Genomic DNA, 25008 nt, shown 5'->3' with positions numbered 1-25008 from the left:
CCCTCCCCAAGTCTTATAACATGGTCAAATTTGGGGATGTTTTCACAGGGATGATAAAAGGCACATCCCTGACTCAAAGGTTCATCCCCTGCCAAATTTCAAGTCCCTGCTCCAAAGCTTGGGAACACGAGTTTTTCAAAGAAAAGATTGCCAGCATTTTTTTAAAATGGGCAATACATCATTCCCAACCCTCCTTTTTTTGACATTGCTGAAGCATTTTGGCTGAAATTTTTTATTTTTATAAATTGAGGCAGACACCTAGCATGGAAAACTTCATTCCAAATACTTATAACGTTGCCAGACTTTAACTAACTTTAAAACAGTATCTTATAGTGGAAACTACATTGAGATCATTCTTCTGCTGTTGCACAAATACTAAGGAAGACCATTATGCAAAGTGTGGATAATTATTTTCAAAAGCAGATGAGTGAAACTTCTTAATGCTCTGTTTACTTTTATTTCCCTCGTACTATGTGAGTAGCGTAGATTCCACCTGATGGATGGTAGGATGCATGTATTTTGATAAAAATATGTATCAGAGTGATCTCTCTTCTTGGCTGTAGTATTGACATGCTGCATTCTGATTGGCTTAGAGCATTTTTAGTTTCTAGCATATGTAATGAATCTGTCAGAAATAAGCTCATCTATCAAAGCAGAAAATGTTTAACTACACTGCATGCTGATGGATAAACTTGGCTTCTGACAGGGTGAAGGGTTTTTTGCAATATGTTGGTGAATGGTCTGTCAGCCATTCAGCAATCTGAGTGGCTACCAGGAATTCCACTGTAATTACATTTCAGTAGGATATTTTTAAATCATCACAGGGATCTGTGCATAGAACCTTTCTGAGGTATACTACGCTAATGGACTTCTCTAGTTGGACAAAATGAATTTGGCTGGACTTACATAAAGATAAAAGGTTCTCTTCCTTCATAAATGTCTAAGCCTGAGCTGTAAGATGTACTGCTTTATTTATGCTTTTCCTAACTTCTGGTGGCCTTAAGTGTTCAGGGTTCTGCTAAGGGTTTTCTGTCATGGGGTTGTGACTTGGGAATGTGGCACCTTATGCTTGGGCTGTGTTCTTTATTGTTCTAGTCTTTCCTTCAAAGTAGCAATATCATTAAATCCACTTTTAACATACATGCATCATAATCCAAATTACCATCCCTTGCTGTGCTATCAGAGCGGTTCATTGACATGGTGTTCCCCATCCTCACTCCTCTCTTAACAATGCAGGGTAATCTAGGTGTAGAGTATAGCAGAGGCTGGGAGATGAGATTTGCATTTGGAGCTGACCTGGAAGGGCCTATTCTTGTAAACCTCACCCTTACCGGACTAATCATGGCTCCTGCAAGTACAACCTCTGAAGCTTATCTTGTCATTTCAGTATGCGAAGTGCAAGAGTTGTTTCTCTGAAAGCTCCAGCTGCCGGAATGATGCGGTTACATGAGAACCTGGACGGTGGTGGTGGTGGTAAATACAAGTCCTGAGCCCTCCTCCTTCCAGGTAGGCAGGGGCGTGACAACACTCCGGACTAGGGTTCCAACCCCAGGTGCTGAAAAACCAGGTTAAACACCTGTAGTTAAAATAAAACGCAGGATTGTTTCCACACTGAAGCCTGGCCCTGCTCTTTCGCCTCGCTGCAGCTCCTCTCTCCTTGGGGTGCGCGCGGCTCTCAGCGGCCTCTGCTGGACGGCGCTTGGCCTCCCGCCGGGCTGAGCTGCAGGGCGGAGCCGGGGCGGGGCCAGCCGAGCCCGGCCTCCACCTCCCCGGCAGGCGGCGCGGGCCATGGCGCTGGCGGAGCTGGCCGCGCGGCTGAACTGCGCCGAGTACAAGAACTGGGTGAAGGCCGGGCACTGCCTGGTGCTGCTGCGGGACGCGCTGCAGCGCTTCGCCGGGGAGCAGCTCCGCGCCTTCCACCGCCAGCTGCTCGCCCGCAGCCCCGCCCGCCTGGCGCCCCCGGGCCGCCTCTGCCGCGGCCGCTGCCTTCCCCGGGGCAGGCAGGTGAGAGCCGGAGCCCGCAGCGCGCTCGGGGCGGGGAGGTGGCTCTTGATGGGCTGCAGGCAGCGCCCAAGTGCTGGGGGTCCATCGCGGGGAGCGGGTCCCTTACAGCCCATCAGACCCGCCCCGCCGCTCAGGGGCGCGAGGCTCAGCCTGTGCACTTTGTTACCCCGGTGTGTAGCCAGCCTGCCCCAGCCCCCTGCTAGGGCTGGATGTGGTCCTGGAGACTTGGTCACGTGACAGTCTGCCATTAAAGATTAATCTTGAATTCCACTCCTGCAAGGTTGGCAAGCCTGTGCCGCGTGGAGAGCACCACCCTTGCACTGCCGGTAGGAAGTCAGCATGGCCAGCTCTGGTGATGTCATTGTGCGTCTGGTGAGCACAGTTTTCTTAAAGCTCCAGTTTCTGCAGTGTGGTGATGATGAGAGATTCTGGACTGTCATTTGACCTAAGTTTTTAGCCCTCTTGGTTGCAGAGAAAACCTTGAAAACATGATCTGAGAGCAGCCTGAAGGCTCGAGAACCAGCAGGCAACACCCCGCCCCCCCCCAGCATGTTGCTTTTTAAAATTCTAATGATTTTTAGAGGACTGATTCGTGAATTTTGAACACTTGGCATCAGCAATGTTATGCATGGCACTGCTGCTTAAATCAGCACCAACAAATAGAGGAACTGGGCTGATTTTGGGAGGAGGTGTTGGAGTTTAGGAGCAGAGCACAGAGTTGTGAGCACTATGTTGTTAGACCATTATCTTTTTCTCCTTGTCTAGTTCACTCGTTTTTTGAGTACCTTAGTTCTTAAAGTGGGGGGGGGGGTGGGGCTGCTTCTCTTCCAGACCTACATGAGAGACTTCGCAGTGCTACCTGCACAACTTCATTTACTTAATCACCGACTACAGTCCCAGGAAGGCTGCAGGATTGGGCCCTCCCTCCTTCCTTCACATCGGGGTTCCTGATGGTTAGCCCAGAAAAGAAGTTCTAGGTGGGATGTTAGACAAGAAATTCAGAGATGGAGAATTTCTTTGCTTTCTAATTCACAGTTTTATGGTCCATTATTATCCCAGCCATTCAATTTCTGAGTCCAATATTGGCTCAGCAGAGAGTGCTATGGGACTGACTGGGTCTCTACCCTGCTCTTTCTGCGGCTTACTGTGCTCTCATCTACTAGGCACTTAACTGCCTAAAGCCTTGTTGACCTTTGTATTTGCTCTCAAACTCCTGTCTCTTTGCATGGCATACATAGCCGTTATACAGAGCTAGATATCTTTTTGTTGTTGTTTGAAGATCAGTTGTGATTAGGGCTGTTGATTAATTACAGTTAATTTGCAATTAACTAAAAAAAATTAATCGCTATTAAAAAAATTTATCACGATTAATCACAGTTTTAATGGCACTGTTAAACAATAGAATACCAATTGAAATGTATTAAATATTTTTGGATGTTCTTCTACATTTTCAAATATATTGGTTTCAATTACAACACAGAATACCAAGTGTACAGTGTTCACTTTATATTTTTTTACAAATATTTTCACTGTAAAAATGATAAGAAATAGTATTTTTCAATTCGCAACATACAAGTACTGTAGTGCAATCTCTGTTGTGAAAGTGCAATTTATAAATATAGGGTGTGTTTGTTTTTTGTTACATAACTGCACTCAAAAACAAAACAATATAAAACTTCAGCACCTATAAGTCCACTCAATCCTATTTCTTGTTCAGCCAATCACTAAGAAAACAAGTTTGTTTACATTTACGGGAGATAATGCTGCCCGCTTCTTATTTACATCACCTGAAAGTGAGAACAGGTGTTCGCATGGCACTTTTGTAGCCAGCATTGCAAGGTATTTACATGCCAGATATGCTAAACACTCGTATGCCTCTTCATGCTTTGGCCATCTTTCCAGAGGACATGCTTCCATGCTGATGATGGTCGTTAAAAAAATAATGCGTTAATTAAATTTATGACTCAAGTCCTTAGGGGAGAATTGTATGTCTCCTGCTCTGTTTTACCCACTTTTTGCCATATATTTCATGTTATAGCAGTCTCGGACGATGACCCAGCACGTGTTCATTTTAAGGACACTTTCACTGCAGATTTGACAAAACGCAAGAAGGTACCAATGTGAGATTTCTAAAGATAGCTACAGCACTTGACCCAAGGTTTAAGAATCTGAAGTGCCTTCCAAAATCTGAGCGGGACGAGGCATGGAGCATGCTTTCAGAAGTCTTAAAAGAGCAACGCTCCGATGCGGAAACTACAGAACTAAACCACCAAAAAGAAAATCAACTTTCTGCTGGTGGCATGAGAGTCAGATGATAAAAATGAACATGTGTTAGTACCACACTGCTTTGGATTCTTATTGAGCAGAACCCATCATTAGCATGGACACATGTCCTCTGGAATGGTGGTTGAAGCATGAAGGGGCATGTGAGTGTTTAGCATATCTGGCATGTAAATATGTTGTGAAGCCGGCTACAAAAGTGCCACGTGAACCCTCATTCTCGCTTTCAGGTAACATTGTAAACAAGAAGCAGGCAGCATTATCTCCTGCAAATGTAAACAAACTTGTTTGTCTGACCGATTGGCTGAACAAGAAGTAGGACTGAGCGGACATGTAGGCTCTAAATCAGGGGTCGGCAGCCGTTCAGAAGTGGTGTGCCAAGTCTTCATTTATTCACTGTAATTTAAGGTTTCGCGTGCCAGTAATACATTTTACATTTACAGGGGCCAGCGGATGGAACCTCAGACTGGCAGTGGGCTGAGTGAGGCCGGCAGCCCGGACCCCAGGCCAGCAGCGGGCTGAGTGGCTCAGCCCGCTGCCAGTCTGGGGTTCCAGCCCCTGCCAGCTGGGGTCCTGACTGCTGGCCCCACTCAGCCCGCTGCTGGCCCGGGGTTCTGTCCATCCAGGCCGGCAGCGGGCTGAGCAGGGCCGGCGGCAGGGACCCCAGGCGGGCAGCAGCATGCAACAGTAAATCATGTTTTACTGTTGCCGACCCCTGCTCTAAACTTTTACATTGTTTTGTTTTTGAATTGCAGGTTTTTTTGTACATAATTCTACATTTGTAAGTTCAACTTTCATGATAAAGAGATTTCACTACAGTACTTGTATTAGATGAATTGAAAAATACTATTTCTTTTATTTTTACTATGCAAATATTTGTAATCAAAAGTAAAAAAGTGAGCATTGTACACTTTGTATTCTGTGGTGTAATTCAAACCAATATATTTGAAAATGTAGAAAACATCCAAAAATATTTAACTAAATGGTATTCTATTATTGTTTAACAGTGCGATCAATCACGATTAATTTTTTTTAAGCGCTTGACAGCGATAAAACTTTTGTTTTTAGTTTCCAGCAAAGAGAGAGAAGGGTGAATACAATAGAACTTCAGAGTTATGAACTGACCAGTCAATTACAAACCTCATTTGGAAGTGGAAGTACGCAATCAGGCAGCAGCAGAGATGACTCCCTCCCCCCAAAAAGCAAATACAGTACAGTACTGTGTTAAATGTAAACTACTAAAAAAAATTAAGAGAAAAGAGCATTTTTCTTTTGCATTGTAAAGTTTCAAAACTGTATTAAGTCAATGTTCAGTTGTAAACTTTTGAAGAACAACCATAATGTTTTGTTCAGAGTTACAGAACATGTCAGAGTTATGAACAACCTCCATTTCCGAGGTGTCTGTAACTCTGAGGGTCTACTGTAGTAAGTGTTAGTGCACATGAAAGTGAAGGTTTAGTAGTACTGGCTAGGGTTGGGCATAGTGGAAGCTTCTCACATGGCTTCTTTAGTACTCTTCTGAGGAAAAACTGATGCTTGTGCCAATCTATGTAGGGTAGTTTAATGTTGTGAAGAAAGCTTCCCCTAAGCACCATAATGAGATTCTTCATCTACTTTTCACTCATGTTAATTTATTGTAACAGTAACGTAGAAGTATGAACATTGTGTTAGATACCACTTGTGGATATTGTAATTATCTAAAAACAAGCATTATCAACCCAGGAAATTCAGAGTTATGCTTAGATATAAAAGAAATCCAAACAAATTAAGGTATAGAAATGCAGTAAGGGCACCCAAACTAGCTTGACTGCTCTATAGTAACACCATGAAGAAATTAAATAAATAAAATGTCTTTTAAAAAACTGTTTAGTCTAATCTGGGACTACATTCTCAAATGCCTTAATCATGATCCTATTGTTGTTATGATGGTGTCCGCATACTCCATTATTAAGCTCATAGGGCCAAAAAGGACTAAGACAGGATGAATATTTTAAAGTATCTATTTTAATTAATAGAACCTAATGAATGAGTTTACTTGTGCATGCTCAGAAAATTCATTCTGTGCTCAGAGTAAATTCCATAGTCTTGTAGAGGATATACAGTGTTTTTCATACATAACAAAGAGATTGAATTTCTGCGTTAAGTGCAAAATTAAATTCAACTTCAACTGTGGAAGCATGACCTGTGACTCCATAATATCCAGTAATAATAATCACTATTATTACATACCAGAAACAATGTACTGAGAGCTGGCAGTTCACTGATCCTCTCTGTTAGAGTACATTTAAAAAACAAACAAACTCTGTAACATAATTCAAGATAACAAACATTCACTTTAGTGTTCTTCAGTGCCACCCACAATTATTTATTTGTGCAGCCCTATAAGAGTGCTGAGTACTATATTAGACCTACAAATAAAACAAAGTTTCTGCCCTGGGGAGTTTACAGTCTAATTCACATACATATTTAATCCCTCTGCCCCACAAAGTTAATGACAAAGGTGGAGGAGGGTTTGTATGTGCGTGCACATGTAGAAAGAACAATCAGAAAAGTTAAATTGGAATAAACTGTTATACGCTTTAGCTGTTAGGACATCCTTCCCAGCTGAAAATTCCCTAAGGATTCAACCATGTTCAGATATGTCTTTTATTAACCCTAATGTAAATTGTAAGGAAAAAATGCATAACTTCAAATTCTGCTGTTAAAGCATTCTTCTCTTTCACCACGGGGTTTGTCACGCAACCCTCATTTGAGACATCTGGTTAGCATTGGCCTTAACCCTGGATAGGAGAAGCTTCAGACTCATTTCCAGTTGAGTCCTGACTCTCGTTGAACCCAGGTCTCTAGAGGTGAGAGGCTACTGCCCTAACCTACTGTATTTATTATACCGAAATTCTCAATTACATCTCTGCGTAACAGTTCAGCGCTCTGCATATGAGAATCTGTGCATTTGATCAAATTTCTGAATGAACATTCCTTGAATCCTTTTTCTAGCCTCTGCTGCAATGTAGTAATAACCCTGTGCACTTTTTAAAGTGTAATTTAAAGGGTGCAAGTACTAAGGTAAATTACATTGGTTTCTTTCCTATTTTTTTTTCTTTTTAGTTTCAGTCCAGCTGTTCACTGTGCACAGAGTGGAAAAAGGAGATTTTGAATCATCACACCAACAGGAATGGAGAAGTTCACTGGGGAAACTGCAAACCTTGGCTTTGGCCTTCTAACTCATGGGAACTTGCAAAGGTAACATAATTAAATTCATTGTTTAGAAGAATCACACTTGGGGTCAGCTCATGTCCTCAGTTTCATCCACGTGTGGTTCCATAATGAATTCAGTTTGGCTGGATAGGAGTCTGTCAGGGCAGGATTTGGATGTATGGTGCAATCCTGGCCCTGTAGAAGACAATGGCAAAACTCCCATTGTCTTCAGTGGGGGCAGGATTTCATCCCTGGAGAACAAACTGTTGCACATGTATTGTCCTTTTTTCTTGCTAATAGTAGACAAAAGGAAAGGTTTCAGTGGCTAACCTTGTGCTTTTCCATGTTCTGAGCATCCAAGTCACTACCCTTTTGGGCTTAACCAACTTGATTTCATTTTTATTTCATCCTGGATTTGAAAACACATTGACTAGGCTTAAATCCAAGCCAGTGTATAGCAATATTTCTTAGTTCAGCCCAAAGAAATATAATGAAAAGGTATTAGGAATAGTATTTGGTAATATTTACAGTGTTGTAAAGTTCAATGGTACCATGCAAAATTGTTGGCATTTCTGCTCTGCTTCCTGATTTGCTGAACATCCTCTAAAATAATCACTGACTGAAACATGGTCTGTAAAGTACTCAGTAATGTATCTAAATTCTCAATGGAATAAATACTTGTAGTCTCACAGATCTCTTTAAAGAAATCCTTTAAAAGTGAAGCTTGTGCATCAAAAGATGAAGTTCAGTTTAAACTATTTAATTAAAAAAGGAAACCCCTTAAAAAGTAGCAAAATAACACACAAACTTTTATACTAACTAGGCTACTTCATCTGTCTGAACCAATGTGTTGGTGGTGGTGGTCTGTGCAGGCAGGCAGTTAACCCAGGGTAAAGTCCCCATATAATCCCAGTGCTTCATTCTAGAGGATATTGTAGCTGGGTAGTGTTCTGGGAACAGGGGTGGTATGATGTGCTGGTACACGTGAACAACAAAGCATCTGAAGTGAAAAGTAATATTCCCCCTCCCCACCAAAAAAAACCTTCCTGGTTTTGTCTGCTATTGCAGATATGTGTATTTAAAATATCGTTTTCCCTTCACTCACTAATCTCCCACCCGAATGGCTGAACTTGCACAGCTCTGTGCTCAACTTGATGGGATACATCTGTAAGACGATAACTTTTCAGTGCTACATCAGATCAATTGCAAAATTTCAAGGAATGTTCCAGGCATTGGTGGGGAGAATATCAATTTTTTTTGGTGAAAATCACAAAAGCAAAAGGGTGAAATAGGGGACACATGATGCCCTGGCATCTGGTTAGCAGACCTAGCAACTTTAATCAGATCTGTTATGGTCTCTTGCTGTGGTTCTCAACCTTTCCAGACTACTGTACCTCTTTCAGGAGTCTGATTTGTCTTGTGTACCCCAAGTTTCACCTCACTTAAAAACTACAACTTCAACCTCATTAACATTCTTGTACGCATCAGTAAATGACATACACAATGTATTCGACATACATTTTATCTGCACATCACGCTACCGTAAAATACAGTATATAGAGCAGTATAAACAAATCATTGTATGAAATTTTAGTTTGTACTGACTTCACTAGTGCTTTTTATGTAGCCTGTTGTAAAACTAGGCAAATATCTAGATCAGTTTATGTATCCCCTGGAAGATCTCTGCGTACCCCCAGGAGTACACCTACGCCTGGTTGAGAACCATAGATCAAAGAACTGGTTGATGGCAGCCATTAACTCCTTCCATTGTAACAATACCCCCCCCCCCATCTCAGTTCTGCCCAGCCTCTCAATACAGTTTAAGATGTTGACATCCTGAATGACTTGTCTCCTACTCCATGGGGGAGTGGGGTGCAGGGGCAATGGATTCTTCCTAAAAGTGGTGGAGCTACGAGGCCCTGTCCCCTCCATGGCCCCTGGCCAAGCTGGAGCCGAGTTGGGGAGCCCGGGCCCCTCCATCTGCCTGGGGTGGGGACACAGGCTTGGGGCTGCTCTCGAGCCCCCCAGCCCCAGGCAGGTGGAGGGGTGGGTCCCCACAGCTGCCCGGGCTCCCTGGACCGGGCTCCAGCTTCTGATCTAGCCTGGGGGTGGGGCCTTGGGGGGGAAGAGGAGGGACAGGGATCCAGACCCGTGGTGAAAAGTGGAAGACTTTCAAAAGTTAGAGGGCCTTGGGCCCCCTCTGTTCCGGTGCCCCTGAAGGGGGGCACAGAGCACCTGGTTGGGGGCAGGGGATTTGGATGCATAGATGGTGGGAGGGAACACAGAGCCCCTGGCATGAAGGAGGGAGTTGGAGGTGCGGGGTGTCCCTGAAATAGAGGGGGATAGGAGGGTGGCACAAAAGAAGCTCATGCGGGGAATGGAGGGAAGAGCTGAGCCGACACAAGCTTTAAAGTGTGCAACTCCCTAGTGATGCAGGGAAGTCATGAGTGTGTATAACTATACAATATGTTATAGTGTTCATTTAGCATTGTGACTTCATTGCAGAATCAAATAATCAAGTAGGGAAAGATTTAAGGGTTGTGAAGGAAATAACCATTTGCTTGAACACATTGTTAATTGGCAAATGCAGCAAGTGGAGTTGTAGAGATTGTGTTCTAGTTTATTGCATTTACTTTAGGCAATATCATTTTGAAACCTAAACAGTGCTTATAGGCAGATAAGGAAATCACACATTTGTGTACTTCCTGAAACCAAAAATGACATTGGTATCGTGCACTTTTGTTATGTAGGCTTATATGCCTCGTGGGCAGATGGATATTTCTGGACCAGACAAGTGTGATGCAGCTGCTCTTCTAAACCTTTTCAACTTTTGTGATCACTTCAGTGGTATTGACCAGAAGAAAGTCAGAGAGGTAAAATCTACCAGACTATTTCCAAGAACTATTTTTAATTAATATATATTCTGTAAAATACTGTAGCTTGTGTGGTGGGATGGGTATGGCCGTCATGTAGCAGTGCTGTTTTTCTTCATTCTCCTGTTTAGGTGATTAAGTGCCGCAATGAATTAATGCATTCTTCAGAAATGAAAGTTTCTTCTTTATGGTTGGAAGAGTTTGAAAAGAAGATTCAGAATTTATTAAAGGAACTCCAGAATGTTCCAGAAGTTATGACTGCTAGTACAAGGATAGAAAAGGTAAAAGAAATAATTCTGATCTGTAGTTTTTTTGTTATAAATTGTAGGTATAATCCAGTACATTAGAAATCTGCAAGGACTTTTAAAAGTCTCTGAAATTTCACTGGGGGATTATATTTTTCTACTCTGTTTATTTAAATGTCCAGTCTCATTGTACATTACAAAAAGAGTCAAATACCTTCCGTCAATGGGACTGTTCATCATAGGAAGCACTACTCTCCAGTGTTTGCAGGTTCTGGGTCAATGGTAACTCACCACTGTAAATCAAATATTTGTGAGGCTGAGCGGGAAACAGCCCTTTTCTACCAGATGTTTTGGCCCTGATCCTACCGTCCATCCAAGCTCTGTTTGGCGCAAGACCTGATTGGTGTGGCAGAGGTAGCTGTATGCCACCTTTGAGCTTCCCCAGTCCCTGGACTGCTGGGCCATTTGTTCCTCCAATGCAACCATCCATGCTCCTTCCGCCAATGTACCCTCCCTCTATGAGGTAGCTACGCTAACCTGCGTGTCTCTTCATATTCATATACAGATCAGAGACTTATCTCGCCCTCCTCTCTGTACTGAAGAGACAGCATCTTCCTACCTTGCCCTCTGAATGCAATCCTCTCTCTACTACTGTAAGCAAGAGAGCTGAGTCTGCCCCATCCATCTATCTTGTACCCAGTCTAGAAGTAGTTATTTATCTAATCCTCCTCCTGATGTTGGGTGAGACCACACTACTCGCAGCGCAGATATCCCTCTCGACTCTGTCTTCTACACAAGTACCAGCTCCATGCCCCAGAGTATCTCATTCTTCTACACATGCTCTTGTCCTACCTGTTTATATCTAGAGATCATAGGGGAGTTGGCATGTTCATCCAACTTATTACTTCTTCCAATATTAAATATTACAGCTGCTTTTCAGGAGTTTAAGAGGTTATATAGACCTGTATTTACTTTTATATGTGGCTGCTGCACAATGTGGTGGGATGAGGGGATAAAATGAAAGCTTTCCTGCGCCACGCCACCTATTTGCCAACAGGTTTAAGCGGCAGTTGGGAAGGTGGTTTTAAGGGAATATTCATTTGAGGAATTGGTCTGTGCAGAAAAGAACTGAAATTGATCATGTTGCCTGATAAGTGGAAATGTTGGTAGGGTTTTCTGGGCTTAAGTCACTGTTAATATTGCTTATTTTCTGTTACTAATCGACAGAATAGAGTGGTTTTATTAAAATAGGCTTTTGAGCCTGTGACTGATTGACAATTTTCTGCAATATCCTGAATGAACTTTATAGAATTAAGCTACACCTTACTGAATTAGGCTTACTACCTTTGGGTCCACTGTATGTGCTGTTGTGGCATTATATGCACCTGCTCTGGCAGGACGGGAATGCTAATGAAACTCCTCCCTTATCAGACCTTTGATGCTACCCCTTGGAGAGGTTGCAATATACTAGTTCAAACTGGATTCTCCAGGGACCAACAGGCAAAGAAAGGATTTTTTGATAAATAGCCTGGTTTTAAACTGGCTCAGGTTCTGCTTTCTGATCCAGCAAATGGACAAGATCCCTATCCACAGAGGGCCCCAATTCTTAGGGTAGGGCTGGAAAGACTGGGCCTGCTGAGGCCACATAAGACTGCATACTAGTTCTGAGCTGAGGCGATGATGAACTTGTATCCAACAAGAAATCCTGTGGTAAAGTGTTGAAGGACTGCTCCTGAAGCCTATGGTGCAGTTGGGGTGATCTCTGGTAAACTTATTCGCATGCATGTAGCTTCTTTTATTGTTTTTAATATGTTCTCTCGGTAGTGCTTTTACCTTAAGAATAAAGAAGGCTTGCATAAAAAGAGCTGTGAGGTAACATACAACTGTTGACCATCACTCTTATCAGTCTCTGAAGAGAAAGCAAATAACTGTGCTTGGGCAGCCTGTCTCTGCTGGGAATAACACAGTGAAGACAGGGAACTGTGCAGCCTAGAAATATTCCATTCTGACCGGGGTGAGATATCGGTCTCTGCCCAAGAAAGGCAACGGCTGGAACTGTAAGCCTGAAATGTGGGTGCTGTTGCTGGACCACACAGGGACTACAGGTGCAGTTGCCCTCAACTGTGACAAAGCCCATTAAACAAGCTCTTGCAGCGGCACTAGAGAGAACAAAATTACTTTTCTTTCATTCTTCCCTATAAGGGCTATATGTAAACTCTAAAACTGTCACCACAGCAAGCTGATAACTTCTGACACTCGGTAGGCAGTACCCCTAAATGTCCAAGAGATACAGCCCTTGTCTGTCCTATGTCTTCGGACCTAGGCTACAGACTGAGAATGGTTCTGAGCTGTTTAATTACACAATACAGTGTAGTTTTCATAGATGCTTCCTTTATACACATTATCACCAATCTCTACCAAAAGACTGACTTTTGTGTAAAAAAAGGGTAGAGAGAAAAGGGAATGAATGGGGTTAAAGGGCACGGTATAACGACCATCACACCAAGGGGGTTCAGCCTCTGATAGTGTGAACAATACCACAATGGACAGATTATTTCAGGCATCTCTTCCTCTCCCATTCTCCATCACATGGACCACCTCCCCATCTTTTTTCTGTTGCATAACACCCCTGAGGCAGCCACAGCAATTTCTTACATGAAAAATAACAGCAGGTGTATGGAAGTACATATTTATGTTTCTGTCTTTGGAATGATAAATGCTTTATACTTTTCAAAAAGAGTTACTCACATTCTCTCCTTTTCAGGGTGGCTTCATTTAACTCAAAGGAATTTAAATAATTGATTTTAATTTTGTTTTGCATTGCATTTATACTTTTTAGTTTATTTTCCTAAAGAAAGGTTGATCCTCACTGGTTGGGAACCATTAAAACATATTGATTTGCAACTAAATACAGCCTTTGTACTAAACGTGGTACATCTTTTTTGCTAATCAAGAACATATGCTATATTTATACACATTTATTTAAGCAACTAAAGAGCTTAACATACATTTATTCAGATTCTTAACACTTACCTTTTTTTATTAGAAAATGGTGAATGGTGCATTTCTTTTTTACTACACATTGTTTTTTATTTTTGTGTAAAGCTCTTTATATATAAATTTAATTAAAAAAGCATTTTTGTTTTTTTTTTTGTTAAATAAAACTATCTTAATTGTGCTGGATACATGAGAAAAGTTTATCAAAATATGTTTGCATTTAAAATGAACTGATTTATTAAACAAAGGAAGTATTATCTGTAGTTAGTGAATTGAACTGATTTTCTGATCACCATGTCCTTCAAGATTTTAGAACTAGTAGATTCCATCCTCTCACATCTAGCTTTTATTCATAGATTGAAAAAGGAAAACAAGCTTTTATGCTTTTTCAACTCCCATCCCATTGTTTTCCTAACTTTGAATGAACTAATCATTGAACTGAACTAGATGAATAAACTGAAATGAAAAAAATATTCTCTGCACCTTTTATTTTTTTAAAATAAACCTGTATTTAATGTAAATTTAAAAAATCTGATTTAAATAATCTGTTTTTCTAAAATCATATTTCTAAAAAATTTTTATCCAGCCGGTTTCTTTTACTCCTCCCTTTGTCCCCCCCACCCCATCCCCGTGCTGTTTCTCCTGGTGGAATATGAGAGCCAGCACCATGTGATCAGCCAGCTCTGTACAGACAGCTGTTTAAGAACACCTAAATTTGATCGCTTATGCATGTTGGAACAAATTAGCTGAAATCCTGAAATAACCATTTTATATGTACCCCCATATATTCTAAATTATGGAGTTGGTGTTCCATATGTCAGTTTCATGTGCTTAGAGCACTAGACCTTTAACCTGGTGCCCAGCGCAATCAAGACATGACACCACAAGTGCTTGCTTTGTGGGGTTGGAGGTAAAAGTTAGCCTAAAATTCACTTTGTACAGTTATAGAAATGAGGAGCTAGAAGTATCCGGGAGCAACACTGATAAAGATTATAGAAAAGTATTTACAGATTTATTTAATCTGAACTCATTGCATAGTTAGAGTACTTTGTCACACTACTGAAACCACAAAATGAATGGCTGCTCTATTACAGTAGCATTAACTGGAGCTCTCTCTATGGTACCAGAAAGAGTGCCTTTTTAAATTTAATCACCTATTTCATTTTCCTCTTATAAACCAAACAGCTTCTGTCATCGGATTGGGCTGTTTATATACCAGGGGAAGAAGATCAGCCAGATGGATTGGAAGGAGAAACAGAAGTTTGCATGAGTGGGAGCCAAATAAGTGAAATAGAGATGGAATTAATAAAGGAAAGACTTAAAGAGATCTATCTTCTGGTAGAAGAGCAGGAGATGCTGTCTGAAGAGGTACTTTTAAAATTAAAAAAACATAAAAAGACTTAACGTATTAGTCAGATATTTAAAGGAAAGAAGTTATGGCTCATTCTGGGTAATGAACAGGATTTCTTTTTTGCGTTTAAACCAATATTTACTGGAAAAGGGCTAGCCAAGTGAAGGCAGGCTTACAGTTTACCATATAGTAAACTTGAAATCCCTCCAGGAGCATAAGAGATGTTCCAAAAACCTCCCACTTTAGTACTACATCTAGGCAGTTTGACGCTGAGATACGGAATGGAATGTGATTGCCTGCTGAGAGCATCTTTCCAGGAACTCCTAAACTTCAGCATTGAAGACTGGCTAGTTGAGGTACAGAAGATGCTTGAAAATGTGAATACTGTATACAACGTACATTGAATTTCCCTGATTTAACATGGCAATAATCTGTGCACAAGATCTCTGATATGCATGTGTCCATATAGTCTGCTTTTCAAGATGTTCTCGTCCTCTTTTGATATAGTTATGTAACTCCCTTTAGCATTAATAGCAGTTACATATTTGCACCTAGAATAGAACAGTTCCCTTAAGCAAGCAAGATATCTTTGCTGAATTTTCCCCTGCACATGTTCTATATTTTCTTTAAACTTTTGTCCTAAAATTAATGGTGTTATGTGTTTTGAGTTATCAGAATTTCTAAAGGTGCATTTAAAAAAAAAAAAAAAAGTTTGAAGGTTTTTAGCACAAACTTCTAATTGTCTTAAAACCTGCTTCTGCATATATAGCTGAAGGAAACACTGTTGGGAATTTTAATTTTAAAAAAGTTTTGTTTAAAACAACATTTTTACAAAACCTAAAATTGCTTTTTTTTTTATTCTGATGAAAATTAGTTTTTTAAAATAGAAACATCTCCCTCCCATGTTTGCAAACATGAGCATTGTATTAGCTAACAGAAACAAAATGAAACTGACTAGTCAGTTTTCCTTGTTGTAAATATGTAAAAAATCAGAGCGCAAACACCACAAAAGTAGAAAAGTAAACTAGGTTCAAATTATTTTGCTTTTAATACTTTAACCTTTTGTTAGTAGCAGAGGTAAAGGAAGACTTTTTGTATTTTAAAAAAAAAAAAAAAAAGTCTTACCTTGACAGTATTTCTGTGAATTTTTAAATCTCTCCTCTATTTAAGTTACAAGAAAAATTTAAAAATGTAACCTTGCTCTCAACATAAGGCTTTGCACGAGCATGCTGAAAGCTGTGACACATTCTGTAGATCCTCTCCAGGGACTGGCAGAAAGAGGGTTAACACTGACTGTAGTCAAGACTACAGGAGCTTGCTGTTACCCTAGTGATTGTCAGAATAACCAGACTGTGCCAGCTGTTATGTATTAATTTCCCAGGATACTAAGAAGAGGGAGGTACTCCCAGGTGCTGTTGAGTGCCATGCACCAGGAGCAAAACCTTCCTTCCAGGCAAAGAGAAGAGGAACATGCTATCTAAAACCCCTTTCTTGTTTTAAAACAAGACTGAAACCATGGCTGCACAAAGCCTTTTTGAGCTCCAAGTAAGCCTTGACTGGGGGGAGGATTGTTCACTTTTTACAAGGCTCTGAACCCAGGCTGAGAGGAAGATTTTTTTTTTCAGTTTAAATTCTATGAGAAGGTATTAAAATAAACAAGTAAAATAATTCCCAAGCCCTGGACAAACCTGGTTGAACCCATCTGGTGATCTGTGAGACCTTGTGAGACTGTCTCAAATTTCATCTGACTTATCACAATAGAAGATAAACGCTATAAACAGGTCTGATTATTCTAGGGATAGAACCAGACTTGTTGGGTGTCTTTTGAATTTTTTTTCTAAGCACCTCTACATCATTCTTGCATCTTCAAGTAACCTGGAAAGAACCTAAAGTGAAACCTTGAGCAAAAAGCATTCTTAAAGTAAGTGAAACTTTGGCCCTGAAACCTGGACACTGTCCAATGCGTATGTAATTTCCAGCATCTCTTTTTTTTCAGTGTCTTCTGTGAAGGGTATGTTGTCTGAATCTCCTTTTTCTGTTGTAAGAAATACCCCCCTTTTCAACAGTCTCAGTTGTTATTTACACAGCAATTCCTCCCCCTCATTCTGGGAAATGTGATCAATCTGTACATGGCTCATTCTCTTCCTCCACTGTAAATTAGGAAGTAAAACAAATGTTTAACAAACTTGGCATTTCTTTATCCTCAGTCTTCCATTCTCATTGACATCTTTATTGAACAAACTCAATTTTACCTTTTGCAAGTGTTTTTGAAGAACTGTGTTGTTGCTAGTGAAAATGTTCTCTGCAGTTGAGTATTCCTCTTGGAAAAATGCCCTCAGGTTGGCTTTCCTTTATGCTTCAGTAAAAAACAAAATTGTTTACTAAAGTATGTAGCATGCATAATTCTCTTATAAATTGAATGCTTCTCACCCCCAGAAGCACGCATGATATGCTTAGCATCCATAAGAAAACATTTTAAAAAGAGGGAAAGACTTTTGCCCTTTGCTGATCATCTCCATGTCCCACATTTCATATTTATTCCCCACTTCTGCTGTGCTCCCAAAGCTGAGTTGAGAATATCCCTTCAATACTGGTGCCATAGTTTCAAATTCATCTCTTTTTGGTCTAGGTGTTTTCCAACTCTCATTTTCCTGTTTGCTTTGAGAGAGATCCTTTCATGGTCACCTTCTTCCCCTCCTCCTCCAGTCACCAAATATTTGATTGCGCAGGTTGAAATTGACACTATTGGTGGTCCACAGACATAGTCTGAGAACCTTTGTCCTAGTCTACATTTTCCTCCCATCATCAGCTGCTTCTAACTTTTTAAAATTTAGTTCTCTTTCTGTATGCCAGATGTAAAAATCCTCATCTTACCCCACGAGAATTTTTTTAAAGAACCCCCTTTTCAAATAAAAAATCCTAAACAATAGTTAAATTTAAAAAAAAATCCTTCAACATTGTCAGATATTTTAAACGTGCACGCCGTGCAAAGATGTGGCCACCACAGTGGCTGTAATTTGGCTTCCTTGCATGTGTGTAGTATATGCTGCCTGCTGGTCTCTGGCAGAGTTGTGAATTGCTTTTCCCAGGCCCTTCTTGCTGCATGCTTGAGTTTCCCGGAGCTGCAGTTGCTTGTACCATCTGAAAAGATCTCTTCTGGGATGAGCTGCCTCCTGTAGTCTCCATCTGTGAGCAGGGAAGACTTGATTGCCAAAGACTGCAAGTGGATTTTCCTCTCACATCATCATACGATGAAGGGGGGGAACCTGCCAAAAATTGGGAATGTTTTTTTCAATTGAAATTGTAAATAGGCCAATATCTTACAAATAAATTTTACTTAACTCATTTCACCCTCGCTTTTAAAAAATAGAGAGTTTAGATAGCCTTAAGTCTTTGCATTGAATTTTTTTGCCTGTGGGGAGAGGAGAAATGAACTGGGAATATACATTCAAATACATGTAGCATGTGCTAGAACACACAGAGATGAGTCCAGATGAATTAAGGTTACTGTAACAACCATAAGCTATAATTTTCTTGCTCTTTGTTAGTGTCACTCCACTTTAACAGAATATTAATCTACGATTATAGTTTAAAGTCTGAGACAATAAAATCATAGAATCAGAGAACTGGAAGGGACCTCGAGAGGTCATCTAGTCCAGTCCCCTGCACTCAAGGCAGGACTAAGTATTACCTAAATGTAAAATGTACAGTGCATGTGCCATAACAGGTTTGGTAAGATGCGCAGTGGATTTGTTTTGCTGTGAAGCTGTTCGGACTTCATTGACAGAGGCAGGTTTACAGTCCAATCTTGCATCAACGATTACCTGCCTTTGTCAAATTGTTATCTGCTTACATGATAAAAATCCTTTGTCCACAGGGATGGTCGAAACAAGCCCTTTACGTGGACCAGTATCTTAAAGATGATCTATCTGAGTTTAAATTCTTCTCTGGTGAGAATTGTTAGGCAACCTGCCCTCAGCTTCACGTGTTTCCCACATTCTCTGTCCTCGTTTTGCTGAAGCTACACTCCCACTCACCAGCTTTTGCTCTAAAAAAAGCTTAAAACAAATTCGCTCTTAAAATACATAGAAACAAGATGGGTGAGGTAATATCTTCTATTGGTGAGAGAGACAAGCTTTCCAGCTTACACAGAGTTCTTCAGGTCAGCTCTGTATAAGCTCAAAAGCTTGTCTCTCCCCAACAGAAGTTGGTCCAAAAAAAGATATTACCTCACCCACCTTGTCTTTCTAATGTCCTTGGACTGACACAGCTACAACACTGTATATTTAAAACAAATAAGAGTCTAATAGCAGGATTCTTTCTATATTTCTGGCCAGAAAATGCAGAAATCCTAAACAAGCCAATGAAAAAGCCTTTTTATAATTAGAGGATGTGGAAATTATATGCTAGAGAGCAAATACCAAGAAAGTGTGATAGTTGAAGAAGCTTATATTGTAATGTTTTGGCTCCATCAAGATGTGGTTTTGTTTTTGAATTTTTTGCTGCTGCTGTAGAACTTAAATAGGATACAGATGACAAAGAACTTCTTAAAGGACAGCGGTGATCTCCAAATAAGTCTTCAGGCAGATATGCAGAGGCTAGAAGGCCTTGAAAAAGAGGGGTACAACCAAAGAAGATCTATGAAAGAGACCACGAAAGAATATCCCAATCAGGAGGAGGATGAAGGCAAGTTTACTCATTTAGGAAAAGTGCTTTTCCTCTCTCTTAAGCTGTTGTGGATGTTACAAGCAAAAATTTGTAAAGGAGTTTGAGGAAAAGAGTACTGTCATGTAGAATAATTCTCTTTATCAGGATGTGTTGCTTTGACACGCTCGCTTTAGTGGGGCATCTCCCAGGGAACTAATTAGGCTATGATAATGAATGGCAGTGATTACTGCACAGTGTTAGTGAAACTGTTGTTTAATAGGGACACATTTTGTCAAGGCCATCAATTGTAGTATTTCAGCAGGTGTGGAATTGTTAAGATTCAGTCGTCTTTACAGAAATGATCAAATACAGGTTAAAAGAAGGACCAAAGAGATAATCTGCATGAGGATTTGTTCCACAGGTTGGGAACCACCAGGTTAAAAAGCATAAAAAATACTGAACTAAGAAACAAGTGCAACACTCGATTAGAGGAAGATTCACTGATGCGTTTTTGTTTTGTTTTTTTGTTTTAAATATAGGTTGTTTGTTAAAGGAAATGAAGTGTATTCCCAAAGAACAACTTTTGTGAAAGTGCCAGTGACTGTGTTTTGAAGAGAAGTTCCTGTAAGTGATTGACTTGTCAACACGTAGTCTGTCACTCACTGAGTGAGGGTATGCCCAGCCTCTTTAGTGGCTTGGAAAACAAACTTAAAGGGTGAATTGTCATGAGATGCCTTTCTAAAATTTCAAAACTTCCTGTTGCGGTTTGATGATTTTGTTTCTTGGAAGAATGTCATGTACTCCTCCCTCCCCTCCAACCCCTGCCTCCTTTTTCAATTTCAAGAATGTGGAGAAACCTAGCTAGAGCCAGGAAATAAACTGTAGGCTTGAAGGAATTGATCTTGCAAGGGTATGGAAGGCTGAGAGAAGGCAGTACTGAGCCACTGGGGCTTTGTTGTTGTTGATCCATTAAGGCAGTTAAGCTGAACAGAATGGATGTTGGGCAGCAAAAATACAGTCCCTAGCATATGCCATGAGGCCTTGAGCAGCTGGCTGTGAGAGAGAGAGTTTCATTTGTTTCTGTGTCTGGGCCTCATAACACCCTCTGTTCTCAGTTTAACATTGGCTCCTCAGTCACTTTGGTGTAAAGCAGCAACACTTAAGGGTGGCAGCAAAACCGTCTTAAAATAATTAAAATGACCACTGTACAACGCCGTTCCCTGACCATATCCTGTCTTTACTCACGACATGGTCGTTTTTCCCATTCATGAGCGCTCATTGCAGTCTGGGCATAGAGGTTTGCTTACATGATTCAAAACTGCATACATCTCTTAGTACCTCGTGCAGACCACTGCACAGTTCTCGAGAAAGTGCTCATCACCAATGCTTTAACTATCCGTGTTTCTTTCAACGGTGCTTTGCATGGTCAAGTCCTATGTAGTTGCTTAACCCTGAAAACAGTGGATTCAGGATTTCTGCTAAATTTGCAGCTGTCAGAATCCTGTAGTACCAATTTTAATGGAGCAAAGTCCTGGCTTTTTGTGCTTTTTTTTTAATATTTGTAAAGAATTTTTTGCAAGCACAATAAAACATAACTAAATTTTTTTTTTTAATGCCAACAGATGATGCATTTAGTACTGGCAAAGCATAATTTTGTTAGATTATTTGAGATTATTAATTATAATTTGAGATTATTAACCCCAGTTTTTCCCACTAAGAGCAAAAATATTGCAAGTGAGGGACACTGTCAACTAAAATAATCATACATTTATAATAAAACATTTAAAATCAATGACCTTCCAGAATACTGAAACTAATGTAATTAAAAAAAAAAAAAAGCACTTAAACCTTTTTTTTTTTTTGTTTTTTTCAATTTTATTTCTTTTCTCTTTAACATAATGGAGATCAGCAAACTCAGTTTGAATTTTGTGCAGTCCATATTACAATATTTCAGTTTTAGTGCTACGTTGTTGTTGTTGTTTTCAGATACTATTTTTACTTAAATGTTCCCTGCAACTATTTTCATTAGATTTTATTTTTTAATAGAAACATTTCTATTAGTCTTAAGTTTTATAAAACCTCATTTTTACAAAATGTGAATGTTAAGGTACATTTTGCTTTCCAGTACCCTCTAAAGGGTTGGCAGTAACATAAATGTATTTAATCTCTTGAGAGCTACCATTTCTTTTTAATAAAAATTTTGCAATCAATAAAAGGAACAAAATTCATATGTTATGAATGTGTAATGTTAATATTTGTGTCTCCTCTCCTCAGATTCATTGTTTTTGTTATTTTTATGTATATATTTGTCCCTTTTTCATGGCCTAGAAAATTCTTCTTTCTTTCAAGTTTCTGACTGGGCGACTGCTTTTGGGTGTTGCCGGAATTCACCAGCCTGCCTGTTGTTAGAATAGCGGAACAGGTGTCTGGGAAGCCAAGTGAGCAGATGATACTTTTTTGCATTTACTCTTAAGGAGGTGGCCTAGCCTCACCTCCCTGGAGGTTCCCAGAAGCCAGTGATATTCCTTATTACTATAGTTTACACTACAATAGCTAATATTTTGAAAAGCTGACACTGTGTTGAGTATTGGCTACAGCAATTATTAGAGGTGTTCACTTTAGAAAACGGGTCTGATCCTGCCCCCAGTAAAGTCAATGGAGATAAATAGGAGAAGAATCTAGCTCCCAATTGCCGTTCTAAGTTTGAGTTTGAGAACAATTGGCACATTTTATTTTTTTACTATAGCAGAGAACAGGGATGACAGAAATAGATTCCTAGGATTTGAGATAGCTGTCTGAGCAATTTAAAGGGTTTTGAGGCTCAATGCTGAAGTTCTCCATTAGCAAGGTTTTTGATTGACGATATTCCGGGCTTACTTGCTTTCCTGTATGATGTAGTAATAGTTGTCTGTCAGTTCAGCAGTGGTCTAAATACTGTAATAGATTATACAAGTATAGTAATGGACTCCTTTGTTCTGTCAGTTATTCTCACAAATGACTTTGACTCCAGCATTATAAGTGACTACTAACAGGGAGGGGCTTACCACGTAGATAGAAATATACTGGCACTGAGGCCTTTCAATAGGCAGTAACCTCTTAATGAAATACAGTACTTAAATTGCTTTTTTTATGAAGCATATAACATTTACAAAATATGTTTTGCCAGAGCACAAACCAAGAAACGTATTCATTTCCAGTAACATGACATTCAATGAAGTGAAAAACCATTCTTGTGATGAATTGTATTTTACAAGAAGAAATCCTGATACATCAAAATCCAGTGGCGAGAATTCAAAAAAGTTCTGATTCTTTTCAGATTCAGTTTATTGCTTAAATTACCAAAAAGCCAAGGAGAGGATATTCCCCATCCCTAAACCTAGGGTCTGATGCAAAGGCATCAAATACCCACCTTTCTTTATGGAATTATGGGGCCCGTGTGGGTGTTCAGAGTTTATAGAGTCTAAGATTTCATTTAACAACAACAAAAAGATTCATATCTCTTCATAATTGTGATGAAAACCATCCATATGTTAATAGAGTAACCTGCTGCAGTATTTTTTAAGTCTGCAGAGAGCCTGAAAGAGTGACTCAGATGTATGACCTTCCCACCCCCCATTTAACTCATTGGGGGTTAACACCAAATTGATTACATTTAGATATCAGCATTCACTTTTTCATGTCTGAAGATCTTAGTGAATGGGCAAGAGGTGCGAACTGATGCTGCAGGGAAGGAAGTGAAGGGGGAAGAAAGGAGAGACAGACGTAGGAGGAAAAACTGAGAAGGATGAAGAATGAAAAGCAATGAGGGACATAAACAGCACTGCTCCTGTGGGTGGGTGTATTTTCCTACTGAGTGATGTGGTTGTGACTATAAGATACTAAACAAGTAACTAAGCTAAACTTTTATTTACAGTATTTAGTACATAAGGGCCATATTCTACCCTTGGTTTTGTAGAAACCCCACTCACTGGATGAATTGAGTATGTTTTCATAAATGTATGAACCATAATTAAAAATAAAACATGGCCCTCTGTGATTGAGTTTGACATCCCTGTGCACTTTGACTGTGCTTATGCAGTGTTCTGGAGTATTACCATGAAAATCAGCAGGAAGTAAGTGATGTGTTGAGCCTGGTGATCGTAGGTAACAAGATAGCTAAGGCAAGGCTGGTTACCGTAGAATCCATCATTGTGCCACGAATCTTGAGATTCCTAACCAGTAGGATGGTTCTCTTTATCCTCTGGTCTTGTAGCTGATGATGTATGTCCATGTGTCGTCATCATCAGGAGAATCCTGATGTTCAGAAAGCTGTCATTAGCCAGCATTTGAGCATAGATGCACCCTAGCTGTGTCATCCCCACTATTCCTCCATTTGTCCCAGAAGAGTTTTCCTGATGGCTCATCTCAAATTGGTCTTAACAGATTCTTTTTCCTTAAGCTGCTTTTCCAAGCCAGGTTCAGAGCCCTGTTTATCAGTGTCTAGTTAAGGCATAAGGTGGAGAGCATGCGCTGGAGAGAATCACTCCCTGGGCTGTTGTAAAAATTGATTGATCTCACCGGAGGCTGTCTATAAAAGATAAGGGGGAATGTCTGCAGGAACATTATGTGAGTCTCTTGATTCTGGTAATGAATGAGCCTACAGCAGCAGCCAGTGTCTCTGCTCTCTTTATAATAACAGAGCATTGTTGCACGGAACTTCCACACCATATATCCCCTCATCTGTCATGTGAGAAGCACAACACAGAAATCGATGTAGCCAAGGTAATTTAACAACTGAATCCTTCACAAAATCCACACTGTTCCTCAGCATGACAAATGTAATGATTTTCAGGAGTCATAAAGGGATACCTTGAAACCCTGTGTAGTATCAATGTCCTGTGTAGCCCCACTCATAGGCCTTTCCCCAAATCTTCAGCTGATGGATGCAAATCTGCCATTGCCACGTTAGCTATATTTACTTAAAGTGAAATCATCAGTGGAAGTGCCATGGAGAAACCCGACTACAGAAGTGGTGTGTGGCATTGGAGCAGGTGCCAGGGGGAAGCCTGAAGGTAGTGGGTTGGCGAATGCCAGTGAGTCTTCACTTATGCAGATCCAGTGACCATAAACTTGTGCATAGGGTTATTGCAGACTATGGTGGGTTCTAGCTGCAGGAGGAGGGATGTTGCTGAAGAAGAAGCGAGAGCTAACTCTTGGGGTGAGTGAGCTTGTCTGTCTGGTTTTTCTTCTGGTTTGCTTAAAGTTTACACTGTGGTCTTTTGGGAATTGTGTGGTTGTGGGGGCCAGAGGCCGCCTAGCAGCTAGCTGAGTGTGCATGAGCAAGGCTCTCACCTCCTGGCCTCTGAGCCTTGATCACCCTTTCTCTATGTGTTAATGAGGGGGCAGGGCTGACTAGGAGAGAGGGGCTTAAAAGCCA

The 25008-nt window shown here is 40.4% G+C and overlaps 1 protein-coding gene across 1 annotated transcript; it reads left to right on the top strand.

The window, feature by feature from the left end:
- Positions 1-1771: 1771 nt before the first annotated feature.
- LOC113406289 (uncharacterized protein CXorf38-like) lies at positions 1772-23921 on the top strand. The gene is made up of 7 exons (XM_026650273.1): positions 1772-2004; positions 7390-7524; positions 10230-10352; positions 10484-10633; positions 14780-14962; positions 19460-19631; positions 23845-23921. Exons 1-7 carry the CDS (start codon positions 1789-1791, stop codon positions 23919-23921), a joined length of 1056 nt encoding a protein of 351 aa, XP_026506058.1. The 5' UTR covers positions 1772-1788.
- The last annotated feature ends 1087 nt before the right edge of the window (positions 23922-25008 follow it).

The sequence above is a fragment of the Terrapene carolina genome, unplaced genomic scaffold, assembly GCF_002925995.2.
Source record: "Terrapene carolina triunguis isolate 2854851 unplaced genomic scaffold, T_m_triunguis-2.0 Scaffold24, whole genome shotgun sequence".
Classification (NCBI taxonomy): Eukaryota; Metazoa; Chordata; order Testudines; family Emydidae; genus Terrapene; species Terrapene triunguis.
Note: the sequence above shows the minus strand (reverse complement) of the source record. Positions and strands in the feature narration are given on the sequence as shown.